This window comes from Erpetoichthys calabaricus, chromosome 8 (assembly GCF_900747795.2).
Source record: "Erpetoichthys calabaricus chromosome 8, fErpCal1.3, whole genome shotgun sequence".
NCBI lineage: Eukaryota > Metazoa > Chordata > Cladistia > Polypteriformes > Polypteridae > Erpetoichthys > Erpetoichthys calabaricus.
The window spans coordinates 73,915,241-73,941,958 of NC_041401.2; the positions used below are offsets into that span (position 1 = coordinate 73,915,241).

The following is a 26,718-nucleotide window of genomic DNA, read 5'->3' on the forward strand; positions in this document are numbered from 1 at the left end:
GAGGTGGAACGGTGAGTTTAAAAATAAATGAGAAGGCCTTGTTCCAATATTTATCAGATATTCACAGTAGAAATTTGGGTAATTAGTCAGATACCTCGATTTAAACTGTCATTTTTGATATACTATAAAGGTTATTACAGTACTGTTTTATTCTAACCATCTTCACTGGAATGACTTCCTGGAATGATCCTTCTACAAATACAAGCACCCAATAACTCTGATATTGTAAAAGTCCTTATTATAAAGTTTATTTCTTTTTTATTATAACTTCAAGTAAAAATCAAAGAATCTTTCTTATCATCCTTCTGGCTTTGCTGATTACTTTTTTTTTTTACTTTGCACACCTCTGAGTTTATCCCAGGAGCTCATCAATCTGGTGCTTTCAACAGTTACAAGGCTGAAACCTCTGCTCCTGTTAGTGTTTTCAGCCGTTATTCAACTACATTTCTGCTCAAAATAGCTCTTGTTTGTTGGTTATTCCAGTGTGAGTAAAATCCTTGTGTGACTTGAGGCCCTGGCTTTGCCCTAGAACATCTTGCTATGTACTTTTATCTAGCAAATTACATTTTCTTTGACCTTTTAACCCTGCTGTCACCCATGTCATTCTTGTTTGTACAATGAATTAATCTCAAAAAATCTCTCACAGCCTGTCAGTTATGTACTGATCCAATAACCTGACAAATCAACACTCATGACTTGTTTGTAAGTTTTGCTCCTGTGCACAAGGAAACAAAGGCAGCAAAAGTAATATCCTGTAATGAAAGAGTGGTGAAAAGCTCAACAAGCTTTATCATGAATGTATCCATATAAGGCCATTTAGTCTCCAATGGTTCTTTTTGTATTGGTGAACAATTTAATCATGGAAATGACTAAATATCAGCCTGATTTTACATGTATCCCCTCAAATACTTACCTGTGGATGGACTGCCTTATTAGGATTCAACACTAGACTTCTGAAATACCTTACAAATGGCTGAAACCCCTAGCAAAGGCCAAGAGGTCACTACAGCCAGGATCACAGACCATCACAGACCACCATATGCTCCCTCTGACAAGGTTTAACCTGAATTAACACAGCATATCATATTACTGAACCTTATATCCTAGGTAAGGATTCGATAGAACCTGGGCAAGTTCAGTCCTTCATCCTGTAGAGACTTTCTGACAATTGCTAGTGTGTCAGTAACCAACAAGGCAGTTTCAGTGACATAATACCCGAATCTTATTTGAATGTAAACTTATGTTTAGTTGCAGAAAAACCAGGCATACATTAAATGTTTTATAGAATAATGATGAAAATATACAACCTGAATGATTCAAATCAGAATCACATAGCAAGCTTCATGGTTGATAGACCTTTAGTTGCTATAGTCTTTATCTTCTTAGGCCAGATGTGATATTAGTTCTCTCTTCTCCTCTTGTTGTATCTGTAACAATGCTTTTCAAATCCTTTCTTCTACAGATTGCCTTGGTGGCTGATTAAGCAAGAATTTCATCAACTAATGTCAGACAACTGATCATCATTTTCAATGGTCTTGTTACTTGCCAATGAAGTTACTTTTAGCTAAATATGATAACATATTGACTACATGGTCCCATGCAACAAGCATACACACACTGGTTAGTTTATCTGAGCCTAAATCTTATATAATCTAATTGTTATTGACCTATATTAGTATTTACAATTGCATTTGCATATCTCCCAGTATTCTTATAGCATTTGCATGAGTCCCAATATTTTCCCTCTGTTGAAAAACATCCTATGAATCATTGTCATGAGATACCTTCTGTTTAAAAGGGCACCTACATGTTAAACTATTGTTGAATTACATACTATAAAAAAATGATAGCTTTACCAGTTTATTCACTTAAAAGTTGCATTTTGTCTATATAATCCTATAATAATCTAATATTCACACAATTTAAACATTTTGAGCCTTACGTAATAAACTGTAAAAAGCATACATTTTTACCCACTCTAAACAGGCTTCATAGCTGAAATCAAAAGATCAAATTTTATGAGGAAATGCCAAAGATGAAAGGAACCATTATTGATACACTACACTGCTAAACAAATGGCCACAGCTTCAGAATGGTGTCAGCACCTAGCAAAACATGCTGTTCCCCTCTTCATCTAAGCGTATCATTGTATTTTTTACCACAGTTCCTCAAAATTATTTCAAAATGTTTTCTCAAAATGAATGTCCTGTTGTTCTCACTAGGTTGGGCCTTTAGCTAAAAAAGTATCAGAAATGACAGTGGCTTTGGAGCAGGCCCTTCAGAAGATGAAAACTTTACAGAGCAAAAAGAAAGCACTTTTGAGCAGGTTAGAAGACCTCGAGAAAGGATTTGAAGGAGCATCCATCGACAAAAATGACCAGCAAACAGCAACGATTGAGATTGAGAAGAGGCTGGAGAGCGTCTCCTCTGTGACTGAGGTCAGCAAAATGTAATTTCTTAGCTATTTTTTTTTCCCGGAGTGATTTTCCACTACTCAATGTGAATGAAGCTACTCTGTGTTTGAAGTGAGAAATTTCAAATGATTATACAGTAAATGGTCATTCTGTATAATCATTCAAATGATTATACAGTAAATGGTCAAAGAAGCAGGGCACAGTCTGTAGATGGGTACAACATTAGCTAAAACACTGTTATGATGAGGGGATATTCAGAATTAGGTGATGCTAAAAGTGATGTCCCTTTATTTTGATGTCCCTTTAGATTTATGGCAAATGAAATTTAATATAAGGTATTACATGTCGGAAGTAAAAATTATAGATTTGAATATACAATGAGAGATCTGAAACTCTAAAGTATCCATCCATCCATCCATCCATCCATTGTCTCCCGCTTATCCGAGGTCGGGTCGTGGGGGCAGCAGCTTGAGCAGAGATGCCCAGACTTCCCTCTCCCCGGCCACTTCTTCTAGCTCTTCCGGGAGAATCCCAAGGCGTTCCCAGGCCAGTCGAGTGACATAGTCCCTCCAACGTGTCCTGGGTCTTCCCCGGGGCCTCCTCCCGGTTAGACGTGCCTGGAACACCTCACCAGGGAGGCGTCCAGGAGGCATCCTGATCAGATGCCCGAGCCACCTCATCTGACTCCTCTCGATGCGGAGGAGCAGCGGCTCTACTCTGAGCCCCTCCCGGATGACTGAGCTTCTCACCCTATCTTTAAGGGAAAGCCCAGACACCCTGCGGAGGAAACTCATTTCAGCCGCTTGTATTCGTGATCTCGTTCTTTCGGTCACTACCCATAGCTCATGACCATAGGTGAGGGTAGGAACATAGATCGACTGGTAAATTGAGAGCTTCGCCTTGCGGCTCAGCTCCTTTTTCACCACGACAGACCGATGCAGCGCCCGCATTACTGCGGATGCCGCACCGATCCGCCTGTCGATCTCACGCTCCATTCTTCCCTCACTCGTGAACAAAACCCCGAGATACTTGAACTCCTCCACTTGGGGCAGGATCTCGCTACCAACCCTGAGAGGGCACTCCACCCTTTTCCGGCTGAGGACCATGGTCTCGGATTTGGAGGTGCTGATTCTCATCCCAGCCGCTTCACACTCGGCTGTGAACCGATCCAGAGAGAGCTGAAGATCACGGCCTGATGAAGCAAACAGTACAACATCATCTGCAAAAAGCAGTGACTCAGTCCTGAGCCCACCAAACCGGACCCCCTCAACGCCCTGGCTGCGCCTAGAAATTCTGTCCATAAAAGTTATGAACAGAATCGGTGACAAAGGGCAGCCCTGGCAGAGTCCAACTCTCACTGGAAACGGGTTCGACTTACTGCCGGCAATGCGGACCAAGCTCTGGCACCGATCGTACAGGGACTGAACAGCCCTTATCAGGGGGTCTGGTACCCCATACTCTCGGAGTACCCCCCACAGGATTCCCCGAGGGACACGGTCGAATGCCTTTTCCAAGTCCACAAAACACATGTAGACTGGTTGGGCAAACTCCCATGCACCCTCCAGGACCCTGCTAAGGGTATAGAGCTGGTCCACTGTTCCGCGACCAGGACGAAAACCACACTGTTCCTCCTGAATCCGAGGCTCAACTATCCGACGGACCCTCCTCTCCAGGACCCCTGAATAGACTTTTCCAGGGAGGCTGAGGAGTGTGATCCCTCTGTAGTTGGAACACACCCTCCGATCCCCCTTCTTAAAGAGGGGGACCACCAACCCGGTCTGCCAATCCAGAGGCACTGTCCCTGATGTCCATGCGATGTTGCAGAGGCGTGTCAGCCAAGACAGTCCTACAACATCCAGAGCCTTGAGGAACTCCGGGTGTATCTCATCCACCCCCGGGGCCCTGCCACCAAGGAGTTTTTTGACCACCTCGGTGACCTCAGTCCCAGAGATGGGGGAGCCCACCTCTGAGTCCCCAGGCTCTGCTTCCTCATTGGAAGGCATGCTAATGGGATTGAGGAGGTCTTCAAAGTACTCCCCCCACCGACCCACAACGTCCCGAGTCGAGGTTAGCAGCGCACCATCCCCACCATATACAGTGTTGACACTGCACTGCTTCCCCTTCCTGAGACGCCAGATGGTGGACCAGAATCTCCTCGAAGCCGTCCGAAAGTTGTTCTCCATGGCCTCCCCAAACTCCTCAGCAACCACCAAAGCCGCATTCCGCTTGGCCTGCTGGTACCTATCAGCTGCCTCCAGGGTCCCACAGGACAAAAGGGTCCTGTAGGACTCCTTCTTCAGCTTGACGGCATCCTTCACCGCCGGTGTCCACCAACGGGTTCAGTGATTGCCGCTACGACAGGCACCGACCACCTTACGGCCACAGCTCCGGTCAGCTGCCTCAACAATAGAGGCACGGAACATGGCCCATTCGGACTCAATGTTCCCCACCTCCCTCGGGATGTGGTCGAAGTTCTGCCGGAGGCGGGAGTTGAAGCTACTTCTGACAGGGGGCTCTGCCAGACGTTCCCAGCAGACCCTCACAACACGTTTGGGCCTACCACGCCTGACCGGCATCCTCCCCCACCATCGAAGCCAACTCACCACCAGGTGGTGATCAGTTGACAGCTCCGCCCCTCTCTTCACCCGAGTGTCCAAGACATGTGGCCGCAGGTCCGACGACATGACCACAAAGTCGATCATCGAACTGAGGCCTAGGGTGTCCTGGTGCCAAGTGCACATATGAACACCCCTATGCTTGAACATGGTGTTCGTTATGGACAATCCGTGACGAGCACAGAAGTCCAATAACAAAACACCGCTCGGGTTCAGATCGGGGGGGCCATTCCTCCCAATCACGCCCTTCCAGGTCTCACTGTCATTGCCCACATGAGCATTGAAGTCTCCCAGCAGAATGAGGGAGTCCCCAGAAGGTATGCCCTCTAGCACCCCCTTCAGGGACTCCAAAAAGGGTGGGTACTCCGAACTGCTGTTCGGCGCATACACACAAACAACAGTTAGGACCCGTCCCCCCACCCGAAGGCGAAGGGAGGCTACCCTCTCGTCTACTGGGGTAAACCCCAATGTACAGGCTCCAAGTTGGGGGGGCAATAAGTATACCCACACCTGCTCGGCGCCTCTCACCGGGGGCAACTCCAGAGTGGTACAGAGTCCAGCCCCTCTCAAGGAGATTGGTTCCAGAGTCCAATCTGTGCGTCGAGGTGAGTCCGACTATATCTAGCCGGAACCTCTCAACTTCGCGCACTAGCTCAGGCTCCTTCCCCTTCAGAGAGGTGACATTCCACGTCCCAAGAGCCAGCTTCTGTAGCCGAGGATCGGACCGCCAAGGTCCCCCGCCTTCGGCTACCACCCAACTCACACTGCACCCGACCTCCTTGGCCCCTCCCATAGGTGGTGAGCCCATGGGAAGGGGGACCCACGTTGCCTCTTCGGGCTGTGCCCGGCCGAGCCCCATGGGTGCAGGCCCGGCCACCAGGCGCTCGCCATCGAGCCCCACCTCCAGGCCTGGCTCCAGAGTGGGGCCCCCGGTGACCCGCGTCCGGGCAAGGGAAAACGCCGTCCAAAATTGTTTTTCTTCATAGGAGGTTTGTTTAACCGCTCTTTGTCTCATCCCTCACCTAGGACCAGTTTGCCTTGGGTGGCCCTACCAGGGGCATAAAGCCCCGGACAACAGAGCTCCTAGGATCATTGGGACACGCAAACCCCTCCACCACGATAAGGTGGCGGTTAAAGTATACCTTATAAAAAGGACTTAGGCATCGAATGGACTCAAGGCTATCTACATTCAGACAGTTATGCTTAGTTTATATAACACAATAGTGAGGCCTCACCTGGAGTACTGTGTTTAGATTTGGTCTCCATATAACAAAAAAGACATAGCAGCACTAGAGAAACTCCAGAGGAGAGCAACTAGGATGATTTCAGGACTGAGAGATATTAGCTATGAGTTGAAAGGAGGTTAAGAAGTGACATGATCAAAGTGTTTAAATTTGTGAAAGGAATTTTTTACAGTAGATGCAAATTTTTACTTTTAAATAAATTTTGCAACCAGAACATAGAGGCACAGTTGCAAACTTGTTAAGTGCAGAATTTTTACAAATGCTAAGGAATTTTTCTTCACATAAAGAATCATAGACATACTGTAAGGAGTAAATTACCAAGTAGTGCAGTAGAGAGTAGGACTTTAGGGATTCAACCTTCAGATTTCAACCTGATATTATTTTAGACAATCTAAGTGAATAGGATGGATGAGCTTGTTGGACTGAATGGCCAGTTTTTGTCACAGTTTTTCTAATGTTCTAATGTTTTAGTTATAAATCTTGAAAATCACATGAAAAATGGTTATCAGATATCACATATATTTATTTTTTGCTGTGGCCATTTGACTGTGTGTAGAATGCATCAGCATCCATGTCCTTTTGATTCTGTGCTTAGCTCTACAAGTGTTTAACATTTACCTCGATCGATTTGCTCCCTGAATGAACTTTGTTGGGACAATGCTATCAACTACAGAGCTTTTGAATAAAGGCTTATCTTCTGTGCTTTACTCACATTTACTGTGCCAGCTTCAGTAGGGTGTGCACTGAAGGTGACATTAGTAGCATAACTGCTCTAGCCTACCTACAACAAAAAAGCCTTGATTGAGCCCTGCAGTTCTCTCCACTTCTGTCTGTAGTGTCGCTACAGGAGAGCATTAAGTCCATTGAGATGTGCATTAGCAGCTAAATGAATCAACGTCAGTAATGCACGGGAATGGATGCTACGAAATATATATTGAGACAGTACATTATCTCACAAATCTGATATTGTGGGATCTGACTTCAGGAAAATCTGATTTGCTTAATCTTTTGTACACTTAATGAATGTTGCCGCAATACGATAAAGTTGTGGAGTAAGCCGGAGGGGCATGTGGTACTTCTGCAGCAAGCTGAGCCAAGCTGTGTAATAATGCAGGCAGAGCCAGATTTCAGGTTACTGTCAATTAAGACTTGTTATGCTCAGGTGTCCATCTAGAAATCTGTTAGCTTAGTGGCAGTGATGAGGCATGATGGTGCTTTTCATTTACTTAAAAGGGTGCACTTGAGTTCCAGGAGGGAGATTGCGAACATAAACCACATCTGTAGCCATTCCCAATTTGAGGGGAGATTACAAATAATCTTTGAAAGTCATTCATCTTTAGTACTGTTCAGTGTCTACCAATGTGTAGCTGAAGTAGGACTTCTATCATTTATGGAACAGGAAGCTCTTTGTGAGTTCAGTTTGGTAGGGGGTGAAATGTTTTGAACACAGACTATTACTGTGGGATTATGGGGAGGGTTTCTTAATATACTGATCTGCATCAGGAAGCATGGTACAGAAGATAATATAACGCCTGAATATGAGTTTGAAACATTGGATGTACAGTCACTATTTACTTCATCAAAACAAAACAAAAAAAATCAGCATTTTAATTCTTTTATTCCCTAGAAGCTACCCTTGTTTCTTGCAGGTGATGTAATCTCATGGCTAAGCCCCAAAGATTTTACTTCAGTCCTGGTCTCTGACATGCTGAGTGACTGTGAGCTCACTTAAACTGGCTGATATCCAGTTGTAGAAAATTCACTGTAATTATTAGACGCTGTAATATCTCTTAGTTTTTTGGAAATCATATACAGCATATACCACATGTCCAGTTCAAGGTTGGTCCCGCCTTATGGCCAGTATTCTCAGGATAAGATCTGGCTCTGCATGATCATGTTATGGGCAAAGGGATTTCAAAAATGGGTCAGATGGATGGATACTGTATATGCACAGTACTCTCTTAGACTATTGGATTGTGAATAAATGTACTGTAAAGTATGTGTAGCCATGAAAAAATTAATTTTTTGGATGACAAGGTTAAGCAATTATTCCCTTCTGAAGGTTCTAATCTTCTACTCTATTGAGGAACATTCTCAACTGAATAAAAACTGTAACAAATCAGTATTCCGTATCTGGAGACTAATAATCTAGGCGATGGTGCCATTTCACTGACTTTTCTTTCATCTTACTCTTACAGATATTGCATTTTGAGAAGAACAAATACGCAGAGACTTCAGTGTCTTGTATGGATCGCATCCTGGGTTTAATGGGAAGTGCTGCTTTGGCTGCAGGGCTCTTGATCTATCTGGGGCCATATGATTATTTATTCCGCCGCCTTATGTTAAGTGTAGAATGGCCTCAGTGTTTGAAAGAGAGGGGGCTTCCGCTTCTCTTTGACTCCGTGGATCCCATTCAAGGTACTGCATCAGATGCTTTTCATCTCTTTTCATAATTTCTGTGGCACAGAGTGGTGGTGCAGTGGTTAGCATTGCTGCCTCAGAGCTCTAAGAAATAGGATTAGAAACTGCGTGTGTGGAGTTTACATGTTCTCCAAGTTACAGTGTGTGTTCTTACTCTGGATTCTTCATTTTTCCTCTATGGTTGGATTAATTTGCAATTTTATCATACTGCTTGTCATATCACAATACAATGCTCACTTATGCATATATATATATATATATGTCGTGGTTGATAGATGATGGATTGATGTTCCTTCCACTTGCAGATAATGGTCCCAATGCTGCTTATAGGAACATTTAGGAGTTGAGAAATCTGTCAGTAGCCAGTGACATTGCTATGTTGCTTAACAGTCTTGTTGAGAAGGTGTTAGGAAAGCTTTTTGCCTCTAACCATCATATTCCTTGTGTGACAGCCTGGTAATAAAAGATTTGTTAACTTGCATTTAGAGGTGAGTGACAGGCACTAACCTAGCCAATTCCTGCTAGCACGGGTAGGAGAACTAATTAGTGGAATCAGCTGGTTTAGTGATTTTTCTCATTGTGTTCATTGCTTTTTTCCACTTTACTGCAAATAACATTTTTATGGATTGAAATGTTACAGTGTCTTTGGCTGTGTTGTTCTGTTGAGTTAATACCAATGTCTGGTCTAAATTTTTTGCACATCTGCATTGGAAATATGTTGAATGAGAAAAATGTTGATATACAATATTTATTCCCCCCATCTATCTATCTATCTATCTATCTATCTATCTATCTATCTATCTATCTATCTATCTATCTATCTATCTATCTATCTATCTATCTATCTATCTGTCTGTCTGTCTGTCTGTCTGTCTGTCTGTCTGTCTGTCTGTCTGTCTGTCTGTCTGTCTGTCAAGTGTTTTATTTATTTACTTTGGAAAGCTATCACACACATTGTGGCATGGTAGTGCAGTGCTAGCCCTGCTGCCTCGCATTAAGGACACCAGGGTTCACATTCAGGTCCTTCCTACATGGAGTTTGCATGTTCTCCCCATGTCTGTATGGATTTCTTCTAGGTGATCCAGTTTCCTCTCACAGTCCAAAGATATGCAGGATAGGTGAATTGGTGATCTTAAATTAATCCTGGTGTGTGTGTGTTTGCCCTGTGATGGACTGGTGTCCTGCCCAGGGTCTGTTTCTGCCTTGCTCCCTATGCTTGCTGTGACCCTGTTCTGGACTAAGCAGGTTAGCAATTGCCTGACTGACTGACTATAATATACAGAAAGAGCATTGGTATTCAGCGGCAATTAGTAAGCTCAAGTGTGCATACACATTCTTCTTATAAGGAGGGCAAGTGACAGAGGAAATGAGAATGAGTGACAGAGCAAGTGCACATGAAGCTAAAAGGGAGAGACACAGAATGTGGATCTGGACAGCCCTGTTGTTGCAGGAACCAAAGAGAGAACACTGCGTTATGTGCTCATTTAGTGCTCACACAGGTCTGTAAAGTGAAGTTGGATATGACAAAAAGATTGTTGCATATGGACATTATATAAAAGAAAATAATTTAAATTTGAATTCCATATTTGCCCATAAGTCGCTTTTCCCACCTGGCAGAAGTTGCATCATTTCGCAGCATTTCCTAGTAATATTTTTGGTGTGTGTGAGATTGTGATCAGCCAGTCACTGTTAATTATCTGTGCTATTTTCTTCTGCTAGGCCTGTGTCTGCAAAAAAAAAAATATATATATATGTAGTAGATGGGGAAAAAAATAATGAAAGTGAGCTGAAGGAGAACATTGCACTTCATAGATAGATGCATTCCACCGTTTGACTACTGATACGGCTATAAGGGCATGTCTTCTGGCTTCAAGAGCATTCCTGCTTCGATTAACACTGTTTACTGACAAAATATCAGCCTGCATTAAGATTGAAAGATAAGTAAAGGCACACCATTCCACAGTATATCTTTTCTGCTTCCACAAGATCTGAATTAATGATTTCTCATTATCCCGGCAAGCAAACAGTTTAATGAGAGCACTTTTGTATTTATCTTTGATAGCTACACTCCTGCGATACGAAAACCTAGACAGCCACCCATCAGACATTACGTGTGCCAAACTGAGAAGCTGAGGTGACTGTAAAACTCATCTACTATATGGAGTGGTGTAAATTACAAATTTCACAATAGCATTTAAAACCTGACAGCTGTTCTTGTTGGAATTACATCAACGACATGGTAGGGTGCCAGTGGACTGACTGAGTGATGGCCTGTGAAGGGAGTTTTATTCAAATTTGCAAACGTCTTCTCTGGGTAATCGGTAATAAGCCTATTAAAGTGATATTTTTCACAGTAGTGTAGGTAAAAAAAAAATAAATAAATAAGCATTGCCGTGATGGGAAGCTCCGCATTGATTTTTATCTCTGTTTACATCAGTCTGACATGTTATCATTAATCTTTACAACCATGCCACAGAACTAGATTTCATACTAGATTAAAGTGGGGAAGCCTGTCACTTTTGTGTAGGCGGCAGGATTGCAGATATTAATTTAATGTCCCAATCAATATTCAAAGCTGCAATTGCTGATGTTTTCAGAGAGGTATTGATGGAGGTGATTAAATCATACACAACCTTTTTTTCCACCTCCTTCTGTCTTCTTCTTGGTTCTAGGGAGAATAATTGATTTCTCGATAGAATTCTTCAAGGGAGATGATGGCAAAGCTGAAAAGGAAACAGATGTGACAACTGATAGCAGCAAAAGCCTGATAGAACAATCTCAGCAAGGTATTGAAATTTCCTGGGGGCGGGTGGCACTTACATTTGTTTTTTTTTTTCTTTAACATGGCAAACATTTGATCTTTTTATAGCTGGTTTAGGGTTAGATTGAATAAAGCAAGAGAGAGAGAGAGCAGCATGGTGGCACATTGGTAGCATTGCTGCCTTACAACAAGGAAGCTAGGGCTCATGCTACATGTCTGCATGCGTTTCCTCTCACAGTCCAAAGACATGCAAGTTAGGTGAATTGGTGATATTAAATTAATCCTTGATATATATACTTGAAGTATGGTTGCCAAAGATGAAGGTTTGGTTCACATTAAACTGGTCTTAACAGATCTCAGTCCAAAAACGAACAAACAGAGAGGCAAACATGTCGGTTTTAAAGTCAGGCAGGGGAAGTGACATCCTCGGGGTGAAACTGGAAGTGACGTCATCAAATCCAAGCAAAATTTCCCGTGGTTGGTCTACTGATGAAAAAGAGAAAAGATCAGTGCACTCTGCCATTCCTTGGTCTGGTGTATAATTGCCTTCATTTGAGCCCTTTAGCTGCATGTATGTATACACATACAGTATGTATGTGTGTGTGTGTGTGTTTTCATCCTGCAGTGGGCTGGCACACTATTTAGGGGTTGCTCCAGCCTTGTGCCCATTGCTTGCTGGGATAGGCTCCAGCTGCCCTAAGACCCTGCTTTGTATAAGTAGGTTTAGAAAACATAAATACCGTAGATCCCGGAATATAAGCCGACTTGGTATATAAGCCGACCCCCTTTTCTACCTACTAAATTACATGTATTTGCCGATGACTGGTATATAAGCCGACCCCCTTCTCCAAGCAAAATTTTCTAAATTTCCTTAAAAGTGTCTTTTCAGGTATATTTATCATGTTTATCGGCGAGAATTTGAGACTGCCGGCATTTTTGAAGTAAACCAGGAAGTGATTGCGGAGAAGTTTGGTAAAATGAAAACTTTGTGTTGAAACTATATACGCAAATACGGTACATCGGCGGGTGGATTCCTGGAGACTCGTTATAAATTTGATTAACTTAAATACGCAATAAATGTTTATGTATACCAGTATTATATTTTTAAAAACATTATTGGTGAATAAAAATATACATGGTAATACATAAAATTTTTTGTTAAAAAAAAAGATGACTACACCTATGAAAAAACGTATGAAATATGACAGCACATTTAAGTTGAAAGTTGTAAAGTTTGCTAATGAATCAAATAACAGTGCAGCAGCTCGCCACTTTGGCATCAACAAGAAACAAGTACGAGAATGGAAGAAGGCTGAAACATCTTTAAAAGCCATGCCGAGAACTAAATGCGCCAACCATGGTCGATCCTGTAAATGGCAGAAACTGGAAGAAGAACTGGTCACTTGGGTTAACGAACATCGTGCATCTGGTTACATCGTCACTCATGACCTGATACGTCTGCATGCTTTAAAATGGGCTGAGAAGAATAAAGGTGATGCTGTAGACTTCAAGGCGTCGAGATCCTGGTGCACTCGTTTCATGAATCGCCACAGTCTTGTCCTACGAACAAAAACGAAGATGGCTCAACGGCTTCCTCGAGATTTAGATGATAAAATTACTGCCTTCCAAAGCTTCGTCATTAAGCACCAAAAGAAACATGAATACCCGCTCACAAAGATCGCAAATATGGATGAAACGCCTATGTTTTTTGATGTTGTTAGTAACAAGACAGTTAACCAGAAAGGAGAGAAGACTGTGTTCGTCAAGACAACTGGTCATGAAAAACAGCATTTTACTGTTGTGTTATGTTGCCTTGCTGATGGGACAAAGTTACCACCAATGGTGATCTTCAAAAGAAAAATGTTGCCAAAGAAGGAGAAATTTCCCCGTGGAGTGGTTGTTCATGTTCAAGAGAAAGGGTGGATGGATGAGGATGGCTGTAAAAAGTGGATTAAAGAAGTGTGGAGTCGTCATCCTGGTGGGATGTTACGTGAACGTGCTCTTCTTGTGTGGGATATGTTTAAGTCACATTTAGCTGACGATGTTAAGTCGGAGTTAAATAAAGTTAACACAGACATAGCAGTTATTCCTGGTGGATTAACTTCTGTACTTCAGCCTTTGGATGTGTGCCTGAACAAACCGTTCAAGGACTTAATGCGCAAAAAGTGGAACAATTGGATGCTGTCTGGGTTGCAGACATTTACCGCTGCTGGTAACATGCGTGCTGCACCTTTGGCAACTGTGTGCGAGTGGATTGTCGAGGTGTGGGCTGAGATCAAACCGGAGATTGTGATAAAATCATTCAAAAAGTGTTCCATCAGTAATGCCATGGACGGTACGGAAGATGATGTGTTATGGGAGGATGATGATGATGTGCCTCTCGCCCAACTTATCGACGATACCGAGGAGTACAACTTGTATGATGATATGATTTGTCCAGAGGACTGGAATGTGTTATTCGGTGGGGAGGATAGTGATGATGAGGAATTCAATGGATTTTAGTGCGTAGTAAGTATTAAATTCATATATATTAGTGTATACGAGTGTTTCAGTGTTTACATAGTGATTGAACCATGACAATTAGTCAGCGATTGTGTATATACCTGCGGTAATTGTGTCTCAAAGACAATATAATTGTTATTCAACTGATGATTAATAATTCATATCAATTAGTTTACTAATTATGTATTGTTATGAAGTTATTTGTGAACAGTATTAAATTGCTCTGTGCTATTGTATAATAATTTACCCGGGATCATTGTAAATAAAATTATAATTACATATTAAATATAAAATCTTATTTTTTTTTGTTTCATAATGGATCGAACCTTACTATGCTGAACAGTAACTAATTATTCATCAAATCTTACTAATCCTAATCTTTAAATTCAATTACGATACTCATTCATCTTAATTACTGTACGGCAGCGGTAAGAGGATTGGCGATTTCTTCATTCAAGGATTTTTTATAGTGACATTTACAGTCGGTATTTTATTTTAAACTTCCCGATAATTTATTATAAATTTTATTAATAAAATCAACAACTAAAACACTTTTTTGAATAAATTCTTTATTTAATTTAAAGTACAGGCATGCAAAGTTACTTCTTCATCTGAAAGATGGCGCTGTGGTTTTATCATTAATTACTTCCGTATTCATCGGCAAAACCGGCATTGAGCTGGAAATCTTGAATCTGAAACGATACTTGTTGCATAAGCCAACCCCCAAACTCCAAGCCAAAAATCTAGGACAAAATTTTCGGCTTATATTCCGGAATCTACAGTATTGTTATAGACACAGTTTTTCAAACCTGTGCCAACAGTTTGGACATCTTTTAAGAACCACATTAAACTTGGGGCTTTTTTAACAAACAGTGTAAATTTTGCATGGCATATTTCTGTATTAAACTCCCATTTAAAGTCCTTTTTAAGTACAAAGCTGCAGATGTTTACAATGCATACTGTATACTTTTACAATTGTAGCACGGACAGGCTAAGTGATTTACTCTTTTTTTGGGGACTGGACTTGCTGCCTTGTTATTAATGTCCTATGCCTTAAGTAACTAAGTCACAGTAGCTGCCAGCATTTTGAATTTTTCACTTTGTCCTCCACTGGCTTTATAAAAACAGTAACCTTTGTTGTGCTTGAGAGTGGGCTTTTAAGTGTCTGAAACAGTTGTAAATTACAAAGGAGTTAAGAACTAAAACAGATGAAGAAAGACTGGCACTTCCACTGGTGGCTGAAAATAGTAAAAGAGCAATAGCAGCTAGAGCTTGAATGAAACTACCCAGCACTGCCAGGGGTGTCCAAACCGGACCTAAGATAGGGATACCATTCTGCTGTCATGTAAATTAAGGAGGTACTGTATTTATATAAAATTGGTATGATAACTCATGCCAAATGAAATTTTGACCATGGTTTACAATTTTAAACTACATCTCCCAGTTTATTAATTTACAACACATAGTAAGTGGTAAAGTTGAACATTATCACTTGTGCTATCCAGTGCACAAAGTTTGGTTTAGCATGGTCACTTACAAAGCTTAGGAGATATCATACTTTAGTTTTTGTTATTTTGAACATCTAATTGTGCTATGTATTTTTTATACTTTTGTGAATGCAAAATAAAGTCAAACTTATCTCAATGTTTAAGATGAACGGTGTCACCTGAGCTGTAAAGAACCTAAACTTTCCAATATGAAAGTGGCCAGCTGGAGGTCATTGTCAGAGACTAAAGCCTACTCTTCTCCATTTTTTTAAGAATCTAATCAAGCAGTAGAGTCAGGAGACCCAGATCCAGATGATGGTGAGAGCAGTGAACTTAGCTCACTTTCTCAGGACCCACCTATACCTCTCATCACTGAAGAGCAGTATGAAGACTATAGCAACAATCTGCTTAAGGTGCTTGTGGGTCGACAACAGGTTCAGAAGTGGCTGGCAAAAGGTGAGCACTGCAAACTTCTTTTTCACATTAGCATACATGCACAAGCCAGAGGTTGGTATATGCATGGTAAATGGTTGCATAAAATGTTGTTTTTTATTATTTATATTTAGACTAAGAAGATGGGGTAAATTGAATGTCCTGAAATGTAAAGGACTGCGGTGGGCTGGCGCCCTGCCTGGGATTTGTTCCTGCCTTGCGCCCTGTGTTGGCAGGCCCCGTGAGCCTGTGTTAGGATATAGCGGGTTGGACAATGACTGACTGACTGAAATATAAAGGATTTTCAAAGATTTTTGGCAATAGATTTTCACTGCTAATACTATGCCATCTAGAAGTTACTGCTTATGCCTCACATCTCAAGAGGCCTGGATTCAATCCCTACTCTGGTTACTGTCTGAGTGGTTTTCCTGGTCTCTTGTGTCTACATAGTTCTTCTCCAAGTACTTCCAGTGTTGGAGGTTCATGTCCTACTTCCAGTGTTGCCAAGTTGGAGTCCTCTCCTATCCTGTAATGGCATTAAAGAGTTTCTTAAAATGGATTGATGGATATATATTCTCCCTATCTGGGTATTGATTTCTCGGCTAAATAACTGCCTTCTCATCCTAAAACAAATATTTTTAGGTGTCATGAAGTGATGGGTTTTATTACTTACAGCACACAGACAGCTCTTTCTCTTAAAGTGGCCATAAACTAAACAATCATGCTAAAATGAATGCAAAATAATAAAATATATTTATAACATACTGTATAGTGAATGGTGGGAGAAAACAATTATATGACAAAATGAGTCAGTACTGAATATGGATGATTTGGGATGGGGGTTATTTAATACCATAAAGAGGTCTGTGCTGAGGGTGGCGGTATGTGAAATGAAGATAGACGGATTGCAGGGAGACACAAGGAAAAGCGGAATCTGGAGACCAATGAAATAAGGAAGAAGAGGAGTTGGGCGATAAAAGAAGCCACCAAACATGCCATGTGCTGAAGATAATTACTAGAGGGCAATACTATTGTTTTTCCACACTCCCAGAGGTCAGTTTTCCAATGACAGGATTAATAAAGGCACAACATTTTCTTCTCTGCATTTTCAAAATTGCTTCTAGTTTCATGACACCGTGATGGCTGTTTACCAGGCCTGCAGCCTGCTCATATTAAATTTGAAGGAACACTGGCCGTTGATAATTAGATTTTGGGAGATGTGTGGGATTCATCCCACCTCTTCATCTGACAGTGTATTACTTTTAGTTAACCTGAACGCTATTTGGCAAGCGCACCTCTGGGGAGTCTGCTGAGATATACTACCATCATATATAATTGGATTTCTTCCTTTTTTCTCCCCCCTTAGATTGGACACTCCATCAGATGCAAAACGCTGCTATTCTTTTCTCATCCTGGCAGATGCCTCCGTTACTTATAGATCCTAGCGACGAAGCAGATAAATGGTTTATGGAGCTCAAGAGGACATTAGGAGATGCATCAGACATCAGCCTCAGGCTCAGTGGAGGGTGAGGGTGTTCTTCAAGATGTGTTTGCATTTTATGTGTGCTCTAGATCTTCACTGTCACAAGTCTCTCAATTGTAGTTATGGAGGCCAGAATAAGGCTGTCTGTTGATCATGATGAGAGTTTCATAATAAATTGTGGTTAATATGAGAAATGTCTGAATGGCAGAGTTTTATATATTCCCAATCAGTTATGGGAAATAGTCCCCTGTTAAAGTGATCATAGGTCCAATGATAAGGAGTGTGTCACTTTGATGCTAACACCTTCTTGCAGTCAAATTTTATTTTGTAGCCATCTGGCATCATGGAGTCATCCAGCTGTCACACAGAATAGATGCAGCCATCTCAGAGATAGTTTTTGTCAAGTCAGCATATCATTAATTTAACAATACCTTAAAATATAAGTAAATATAGATGGAGCTGGTCCACTCTGTTTTATTAATTTGGAATTTTCTTCTGATTAAAATTCACCATTATGCTTTCTTTTTACCTACCATTAGGCCAGATGCAGATACCATTCTCTCCATTGAGAAAGCAATGCAGTCAGGATGCTGTTTGTTTCTGAGTAGCTACACTAAGCCCTGGGAGGATGTCATTCAGCCGCTCATTGAACACTGCAATCAAGTCACCGAGGAGGAACGCCAGCAGGGTTAGTAGGAAAGCACTTTATGTCATAATAGGCATAAGGAATCTTTTCATATTAGCAGTAGGTAAAATACACCCACACTTCCTGGCTTATGAGCTACTTGTTTTAATCAGAGGTTCAGATCAATTGGCCATCTTCATATTTGATTAGGATACTTTGCCCTTTTATGCAGCCGGAGATAGCTTTATTATTACTTTAAACTAAAATATACTTTGATTAGTGGATGCAAGAGTCATGTTCCCTATTTAAGGAAGAGAAAACGATCAACTGGAACATCAAGCTCAGAATATCAAGCATAGAAGTGCAATGTGCTGAGCACAGTATGCAGTATACGTACATCCTTCAGTAGTCATTGTACTTTGCCCTTACATTAGTAACAGACATTCTGAGAATACTGCATTGATATCCCCCAGATACTGGAACCTATTTCATCCTGAGACAGCACTGACTGTCTGTGCAAACTGCAATGATCATTCTGTGGCAGCACACATTTATGGTATATCATCCAAAATAACAAAGCTGATCAATTTATAGTGTTTAACATCTGAAAGATATACAGGTGGGTGGAAATAATTTATGAGGAGCAGCATTACTTCTAATCTTTCAGAGGAAAGCTTTGGAAAATTTTGTTCAGCTAGCAACAACAATTACTGAATATAAAAAAGTGCATAAACAGATTTTAAATTACATGTTATGATTTTTTTTTTTATTAAAACTGTGTTAGTGCAGCTAAGGGTAACCTTGTGCAAAATTGTGCTGTCTCGGGCAGTTGATGACTTTTATTCAGTTACATGAATACAAATGTTAGCTTGTATAGTGAGAGGAGCAAATGTAGTGAGACTGAAATGGAGTGAGCTCACTGCAAAGAGAAGATGCCATCTCAGTCAGAAATCTGATTGGCCACTAGAGAAGATGGACTTCTCCTTTAGCTGCACTCTGCAGAGCCCTACATTGGACTTCCACCTCACCTGGGAGTGATTCAAAATCTGGCTAATAATCCACCTGGAGAACTCCCAGGAGCAGTATGAAAAGAGCCGGCTCACTTCATTCTGAGAGCCGAAGTCAGGTGGAAGGTGGACAAAGCTTGCTGGGAGGAGCGGAGAAGGCAGTGACAAAGAGAGAGAAAGAAGAATAATTGTGTGCTGCAGTGGCATAGCTAGAATTCGTGCTGCTTGGGGCGGGGCGGTGCTTCAATTTGCCGCCCTCCAACATATCTGAATATGTTACCTATTTAAATAGAAAACTTAAAATGACGTATAGAGAAACATTAAGATAAATTTTGCATAGATCCATTCATATATAGAGAAACAGCAATCATTTTTCACATATAATTATTTATAAGCATCAACTAGACAAGAATATAGTATAGACACACTGATAAGCTGTGTTCTGATTGTTAGTTTAATATAATTACACTGCGAAAACCAGAACCAGTGTAGTGTACAAGTGATAGGTGGGGATGTTTTCTGTGCAGAGTAAGAACGCATTTGGATTGAAAACGAAACAAAATTATAAATTGTAAATTAGTTGTTTATCTTCCTAGAAATTATTATTGTGTAATGTTTATGTTTATTTTGTTATTGCCTCATAAATTTCAACTTCTGTGTCTAATGCTGTCACAGAAGGACAGTCTGAAAATTATTTTTGAAGCATTTGTGGATAAAAATCAAAGAATTTAACTTTTTTCATTCATGAGGGATATTTTTCTGAACCCTGCTGTTTACTCACGAATCGTACTGAGCCTTTTGGCCAATAATGCCACCCCCAAAAATGTGCCGCCCGGGGTGGACTGCCCCCTCTGCCCACCCCTAGCTACACCATTGGCATGCTGTTGTGCTTTTACATACTTGTAGCTGTGGTGGGAAACGCTTTGGGAAGAGTTTCCCATAAGAAACATTTTGTGTTTTAAACTTGTGACCTGTGCCTGTCTGTGTTGGGTTTGAGGAACTGAAGTGCCCTCCAGTGTCCACAGATTTTAGAGTGCTTGTTAAGAGTAAGTAGTTGAAGTCTGAACAGACAGCACAGAGAAAAAATATTTTTTCTAGCGCCTGTTGACGACATCTAATTTTCATTCTGAGGAGGTAGCAGGGCTTCTGTTCATTTAGAAGTGGGGAAACAACTTGAGACAGGAGTGTCAGTGAAAATGTACCCTGTTACATGTGCACAGTGTAGCACCTAATCAGAGACACTTGTTTAAGTATTAGCATTAATTTAAATTAATGAAAAAGTTGAAGTCAAATTTGTCTACCACATTATCAAATTCCATCGGTCCTGGGTCAGGTATATAAGATTTTGTCAAACAGAGTTAAGTTTAATTATTTTGACCCAACCAGTGCTCTGTTTCAAAGCTTTTCTACAAAGCAAAATATTACAGTAAACATAACGTCAGTGCACATGAGCAGCCAATGGGCTTTCTCGGAATTGATGGATTTGTTACCATTTAATGTGATTGTGTTTGACCAAAACTGAACATGGTGTAAACCTTTCTGTTTTCTTTTCCTTATAGGCTCCTCATCTGTAGTAACTCTAGAAGGCCGCAGAGTGATGTGTTCCAGTCATTTTAAACTCTACCTTAGTGTTGCCCAAACACAAGAACAAATCAGTCCTGACGTAAGTTGCCAGACAATCCTCCTGAACTACACAGAAGTGGAAGAAACTCTGAAAGATGTTCTACTGCACAGGATATTTGCAGCTCTCCATCCCACTCAGTACGAAGAGTTTAAGGTAAAGTGGGTCCCGCTAAATCTTAGATGTGTCCAGCTACACTGGTATATGGCAGGCAGCCTGTCCTTGAGGCTGCAGTGGCGCACTGCAGAGAATAGCCATTTTTGGCCTAGGTGAAGCTCCAGCTCTCTGTGTTTAACTTGAATAAGTAAGAGTAAAGTTTTGTGTGTACACACCTTTTATACATGAGGCCCCTGGTCACTGCAGGGATCTGTGGAGTTCAATATGTATATGTGGAATCTTCAATATGTCATTTCTTCACAAGAACACAAGATGAATTTTTTTCTCTCTGGCACTACTACAAAGTAACATATCAAAAATATTATTTTTAGAGGGTTTATTCCTTCAAGGGACAAATAGTGGATTTTTCATAGCTCTTTGCTGGCTTGAGCCGTATAGCCCTGAGTGGGAAAAGTTCAACTCGAAATTGTGAACAGACAACAACAACAAAAAAAAGTAGCCATTATTTTAAAGAGGAGAATGAAGGGTAAGTCCCAACGCTACTGATGCCAAACTGGGAGTTTACATTGCACCTGTGCGCAAACACCTGGGGGTAAACCTAGAATATCACTGGAACACAGGCCTCAGGGGCTGGAACCGCCTTGCAGCACCATTACTTGATTTGTAAATTCACATACTAAAAAAGCAATATTTTTCTAGAAAGGAAATTACATGGAGCTAATGATGAAAAAGTGTAAAAAAATTGAAAAACAAAGATACAATTGAGGTCTATTATAAACATTTAAATAATAAATTAAGTTACTAAGGAAAGCTTACACCTTATTTTACACAACAGCAACATCTGGTGAGCATCTTGTGGGATTGTGCCCCACTGAACCTTAATGTAGAAGCACCAATACTTTATTTAGACAAGCTTTGGACTGTCCTTCACATCGTTGATTAGCTTAATTGGCAAGTCTATTGTGGATGTGTGAGTCAATGTGAGTCAAGGCTGACTGCTGCTACATGCCTGGACCCCTGAGACCCTGAAGTGGGTTTAAAATTGTTATGTTACTCCTGTCCCATGCTCACTAACCCAGTCCCCTGTCACACCTCCCTCCCCTCCAAACTATCTTACCAGGAAGTTAAAAAATAATATATGTAGACGTTTGTTTCACAAATATGAACTGGCCAACTGGACAAGAAAAAAACTTTGTACCTGGTAGGTATAAATTAATGGATAGACCAGCAATAGCTGGGAATTGGGAGAAGTTTCATTCCCCATATGACAGATGGCAGTGGTCCTCACATGGCATCCCAGTTAGGATGGCCACAGGGGTGGTTGGGATATGGATTCCAGAAGTCCACCCCTGTTGGGGTCCTATATGCCAATAGGAGATGCTGTCAAGGAGGAGCTCCCTACTTTTCTAATGGCCCAGAACTGTTTCCCGGTAGATATGATGTGGTACCAGAAACATTCCCAGGTCTGGCATTAAAGAGAGCCCGCTCCCCAATATGGGGGAGTCAGAGTCAAGAGGCAGTAGGCAACACTCAACAGGAGGTGGAATAGGATGAAGAATTAATTTGTTTTGTATTATTGTGGCTTATTTTGGAGACCTGGTTGTAAAGAAAGGGCTTTTGTGAATAAAAATCCTTTATTTTATCACAAGAACATGCTGAAGATTACTGTGACTTGGGTTTGAGGAGTTGCAGTACCTCCAGGAGGTTACTAAATATATATACATATACTATACTATAACTATATATATATATATATATATATATATATATATATATATATATATATATATATACTGTATATATATATATATATATATATATATATATATATATATATATATATATATATACTATACTATACTGTACTATTACTATATACATATACTATACTGTACTATTACTATATATATATATATATATATATATATATATATATATATATATATATATATATATATTTATATATATATATATATATATATATATATATATATATATATATATATATATATCTACTCTATATATATATAAAATCCTAAGCCTAAAAGTGAAATGATTTTGTGTAACAATTTTATGTGACTTTTTATGTCAAGTTTTTTGTCACACTTTAAATTGGGCTTATTTTAAAACCTACATATATATGTTTGGTATCATTCTTTTCAGAATGTATCGAACTTTAATGTGATGTTGTTAGATTTTCAGATTCTTATTCCGTTTTTAAATTATAAACTAAAAATCCCGCGAGATGAGACTTAACCAAGAGTGCCAAGAGATTTAACCAAACCCAGGGCTCCAAATAAAAGGTAAAGAGTAGGAAAGCTGCTGTACAGGCTTTTAAATGTTCGAAGCGCTGCGTGAGATGCATATCATGTGGCACAGCAGCAGCAGCAGCAGCTGATCGAGCAAAGAGGAGGTAAAAAAAAAACTGTATTTGTTTCCTATTGTATCCCCATTTAAGAGGGGGTTTTGGAGGAGTGACTGCATCTCCTTGGGGTGCATTCAGCCCACCTCTTCACAGCATGAGCAGCAGACTGGCTGCAACTGTGCCTTCGGAGCCCAACCCCCCTAGTATATATATAAATATAGTAATAAAATAGACAGAAAAAGGTTCATAGGATGACCACCCTGTATACTTGAAAAAAAGGCAGGCAAAAATGAAAAATACGTTTTCACACACACAAGTTCAAGACAAGACTGACTAACATGATGAAACTGGACTATAAATACAGTGGAATACAAGAAGTGGTGGAGTCAAGGAGGCCGGAACAGGAACTGATAAGACAGGTAGATGGATTCTATGTGCTGGAAGTGATGCCATCACATGGTGACGGAAGTGTCATTATCAGTGGGTGAAATGGTAGTGATGTCACTGAGAGGCATGGTCTTAAGCTGGGCTACAGAGGGACAAAAGGAGAAATGATCAGATGACAGCGCATACCCCGGGTTTCACTTAAAAACTACAGTATTTGAGCCTGTAAACCGTCTCCCATAGACATGTGTGTGACAATTATATATGAAGGGATGACTTTGTGCCCAGCTGGTGTAATATAATGGATGGAACAATGGAAGTCAGAACTTGGGAATGAGTCCATTCCCTATGTGCTAGGTGGTAGTGGTCCTCAAATGAGAACAATGTCAGGACCCCTGCAGGGCTGCTAGGAAAGCGCCTTGAGCATGGGAAAGACGCTATATGAAAAAAATGTATTATTATTATTATTATTATTAAATGGAGTCCAGAAGTGCATCCCTGGGGATTGGTAGAGGGCACTGCTGGGGGAGGACCACCGTACTTTGTCTATGGCCCAGAAGTGCTTCCTAGAGGAGACAGAATGGAAGTCCCAGGTCTGGCATAAAATGAAATCTGCTGCCACACATGGGCAAGTTAGAATCGGGAAGCAGTAGGCAACACTCAGCAGAGGAGAGGAGGAAGACTTGGTGATTTATTGTATTAATTTATTATATCATTGTGGCACATTACGAGGAGGAGGTCTGTGAAGGTCCACCAAGGAATAAATATTGGTGTATGTATGTATAATTTATGTATGTATAAATTGTCATATTTTATTCTAGTAACATGTGGCACATTGCTGTACCTCTAGTGCTCTCTGGTGCCCCCTTGTGGTCACTATATATATATATTGTGGAGCTCGGCCCGGACACAGACAGGCAGACATTGTTCTGTACAACCCAACACACGTTTATTTACACAACTATTATTTACAGGTGCACACACAACCCCAAACTTCCCCAAAAGTCCTGGCCAACAACACAATGCCTCTTTCACTCTTTGGTTCGCCTCCTTTCCTCCTCCAAGACCTCGTCACTCGACCTCCCGACTCCAGCCCCCGAATGGAGGGAGGCGGCCCCTTTTATGACCACCCGGATGTGCCTCCCAGGTACCTCCAGACAATCTTCTGCTGGCACTCCCCAGTGTGGCGGAAGTGCCGGCAGCGCACCTGGAAGCACTCCGGGTGTCCCCGGTCCTCTTCCCCCCAGAAGTGCTGAGGTCCAGGGCTCCGTATGCATCGGGGCGCCCCCTGACGGTGACCACGGGCCCCCCCAGGGCTGAGCTTCAAAGCACTGTACCCATGGTCCCCAAAGCCACCAGGGCGGTCGCCTCCACGTGGTCTGGGGGAGGCGTAAGCCCTCCCCTGGTCCTCTGGGGTGTCCTGGCTGGGTACCACCCCCAGCCACCTGTGACAATATAGATATATATGTTTGTCACAAAAAGACTCAGGAAACATCAAAGGTTTGGGGCAGCCACCTGTATATTATGCCTTGGCTGCAAAATTGGGTAATTTTGTTGAGTTGTGATTGGTTCAATGTCCAAAACAGAACTGATTTGTTAGTGAGAACATGGTGGCTTTAAAGTTCAGCACAGGAAGTGACATCTTTGGGACCGGAACTGGAAGTGATGTCATCGGGACCGGAAATGATGTCTTCAATAGCGCCGGGCATGAAAGTGACATCTTTAATGGCGCCGGTTATGGAAGTGATGTCATCAATGGGCCCAGTACCGGAAATGATGTCATCAATGGTGCTGGTACCTAGTGGGATTTCCCATGGGTGGTCTGCAGAAGATTGAGAGAAAGAGTTAGTGCAGCTCGCCACCCCCTGGTCTGGTGTGGTACTATTATTATTCAGGCCCTCTACCTGCCTCCCAATTGCTTGTGTGGTACAATGTATGTATAAATTGTCATTTTCGTTCACAAAAATATACTTTGTCACTTAAAATTGTGTTAAAACATTTGCAGCATATGTTTTTTTGCCGAAAAAGTCAAGTAAGCCCCCTAAAACAGGACATATATTGGATGACTGTTAATCTGCAATGTATTTGTTTGAGTAGTGATTATAACACAGTTTATCTGAAACTTTGTATGATGAACAAACAATACTGATACATTCTTTTCAGTTACTTGTATCAATGACAATTAAATAAGTGTCAGGACTGTGTTAGCATAGTCTTTCTTCTGCTGTCCACAAGACATCCCAATCCTATATCATGTCTTTTCCTTTTGTTATACAGAAAGTGTCCAAAACAATTCTTCGTGACCAGAATGCACTGGAGGAGTTGGAGCACAAGTTCAGTGAGTGCTTTGAATCTTCACCTTTGAATACAGAAAAGCTGGCCAGCATCTATCGAAAACAGAGGCTGGTAAGTAGTGCAGCCCTATCAAATGAGAGTTTATTTTTATTCTTTTGAGCTCTCGCTAAGGGCTATTAATTAATACACATTTTTACATGTGGACCCTAATTACTTAATTAATCTCGTTACATATCTTTCTGTACCTTGGCATGTGATGTCACACAAGACAGGTGTGACTGTGTCCCTTGATAATGCTGCTAATTAAAGTAGAAACCGAACAATTATATTTACCAGTGATCCTGAGTGCATGTCAATTAAAGCCTGAAAGTTCCTAACGAGCTAAATTAGTGTACCGAGGATAAGCCTGGATAAGACTAGTGCTGATTTACAAGGGTTTCTAAAGACAACAACAGAAGCAGCACTAGTATCTAGAGTATTGTATTGTATTCTGTTGTTGTATGTAGCAAAGGAAAGGTCTGTAATAATGTAATTTAATTGTTTTGCTTGCTGTTTTAATTAATTTTGACTTTAATTCATTTGCCTGTTCCTGCAGCTTACACTTTACTCAAAATAACAATAAGGCAAAATGGTCAAAACTGGTTACTGCATGCATATACACATACTATATGATGAAGTTAGTAAAATAGGAAATGCAACACACATTTAATGTAACAAGTGACACATGAAGTCTCACCTTGGACATTGTACTGCCCCCAGATCATGTGTACAGTTCCATTGGGTTTAGCTAAACAAGACTTTTAGGCCACCTATGATGTAATGATATAAGCAATTCTGGAGCTCCAATAGAACCCATTTAAGTCTGCAGTAATAGCCTGAGCCCATAAGTGCCTGCTTGCAATTTTTATCCACTTAATTCTGTTATTTAGACTGATGCAAGGCCAG

At 41.1% G+C, this 26,718-nt stretch overlaps 1 protein-coding gene across 3 annotated transcripts in view; it reads left to right on the plus strand.

The window, feature by feature from the left end:
* Positions 1-26,718, plus strand: part of LOC114656546 (dynein axonemal heavy chain 9-like) — a 247,958-nt gene that overhangs the window by 85,391 nt on the left and 135,849 nt on the right. For all 3 annotated transcript variants that reach the window (XM_051930715.1, XM_051930717.1, XM_051930716.1), the window contains exons 16-23: positions 2,223-2,438; positions 8,472-8,691; positions 11,367-11,480; positions 15,718-15,900; positions 17,243-17,402; positions 17,899-18,047; positions 20,551-20,768; positions 25,756-25,884. In XM_051930715.1, the coding sequence (XP_051786675.1) occupies positions 2,223-2,438; positions 8,472-8,691; positions 11,367-11,480; positions 15,718-15,900; positions 17,243-17,402; positions 17,899-18,047; positions 20,551-20,768; positions 25,756-25,884 (1,389 nt within the window). The remainder of the gene's footprint in view (positions 1-2,222; positions 2,439-8,471; positions 8,692-11,366; positions 11,481-15,717; positions 15,901-17,242; positions 17,403-17,898; positions 18,048-20,550; positions 20,769-25,755; positions 25,885-26,718) is intronic.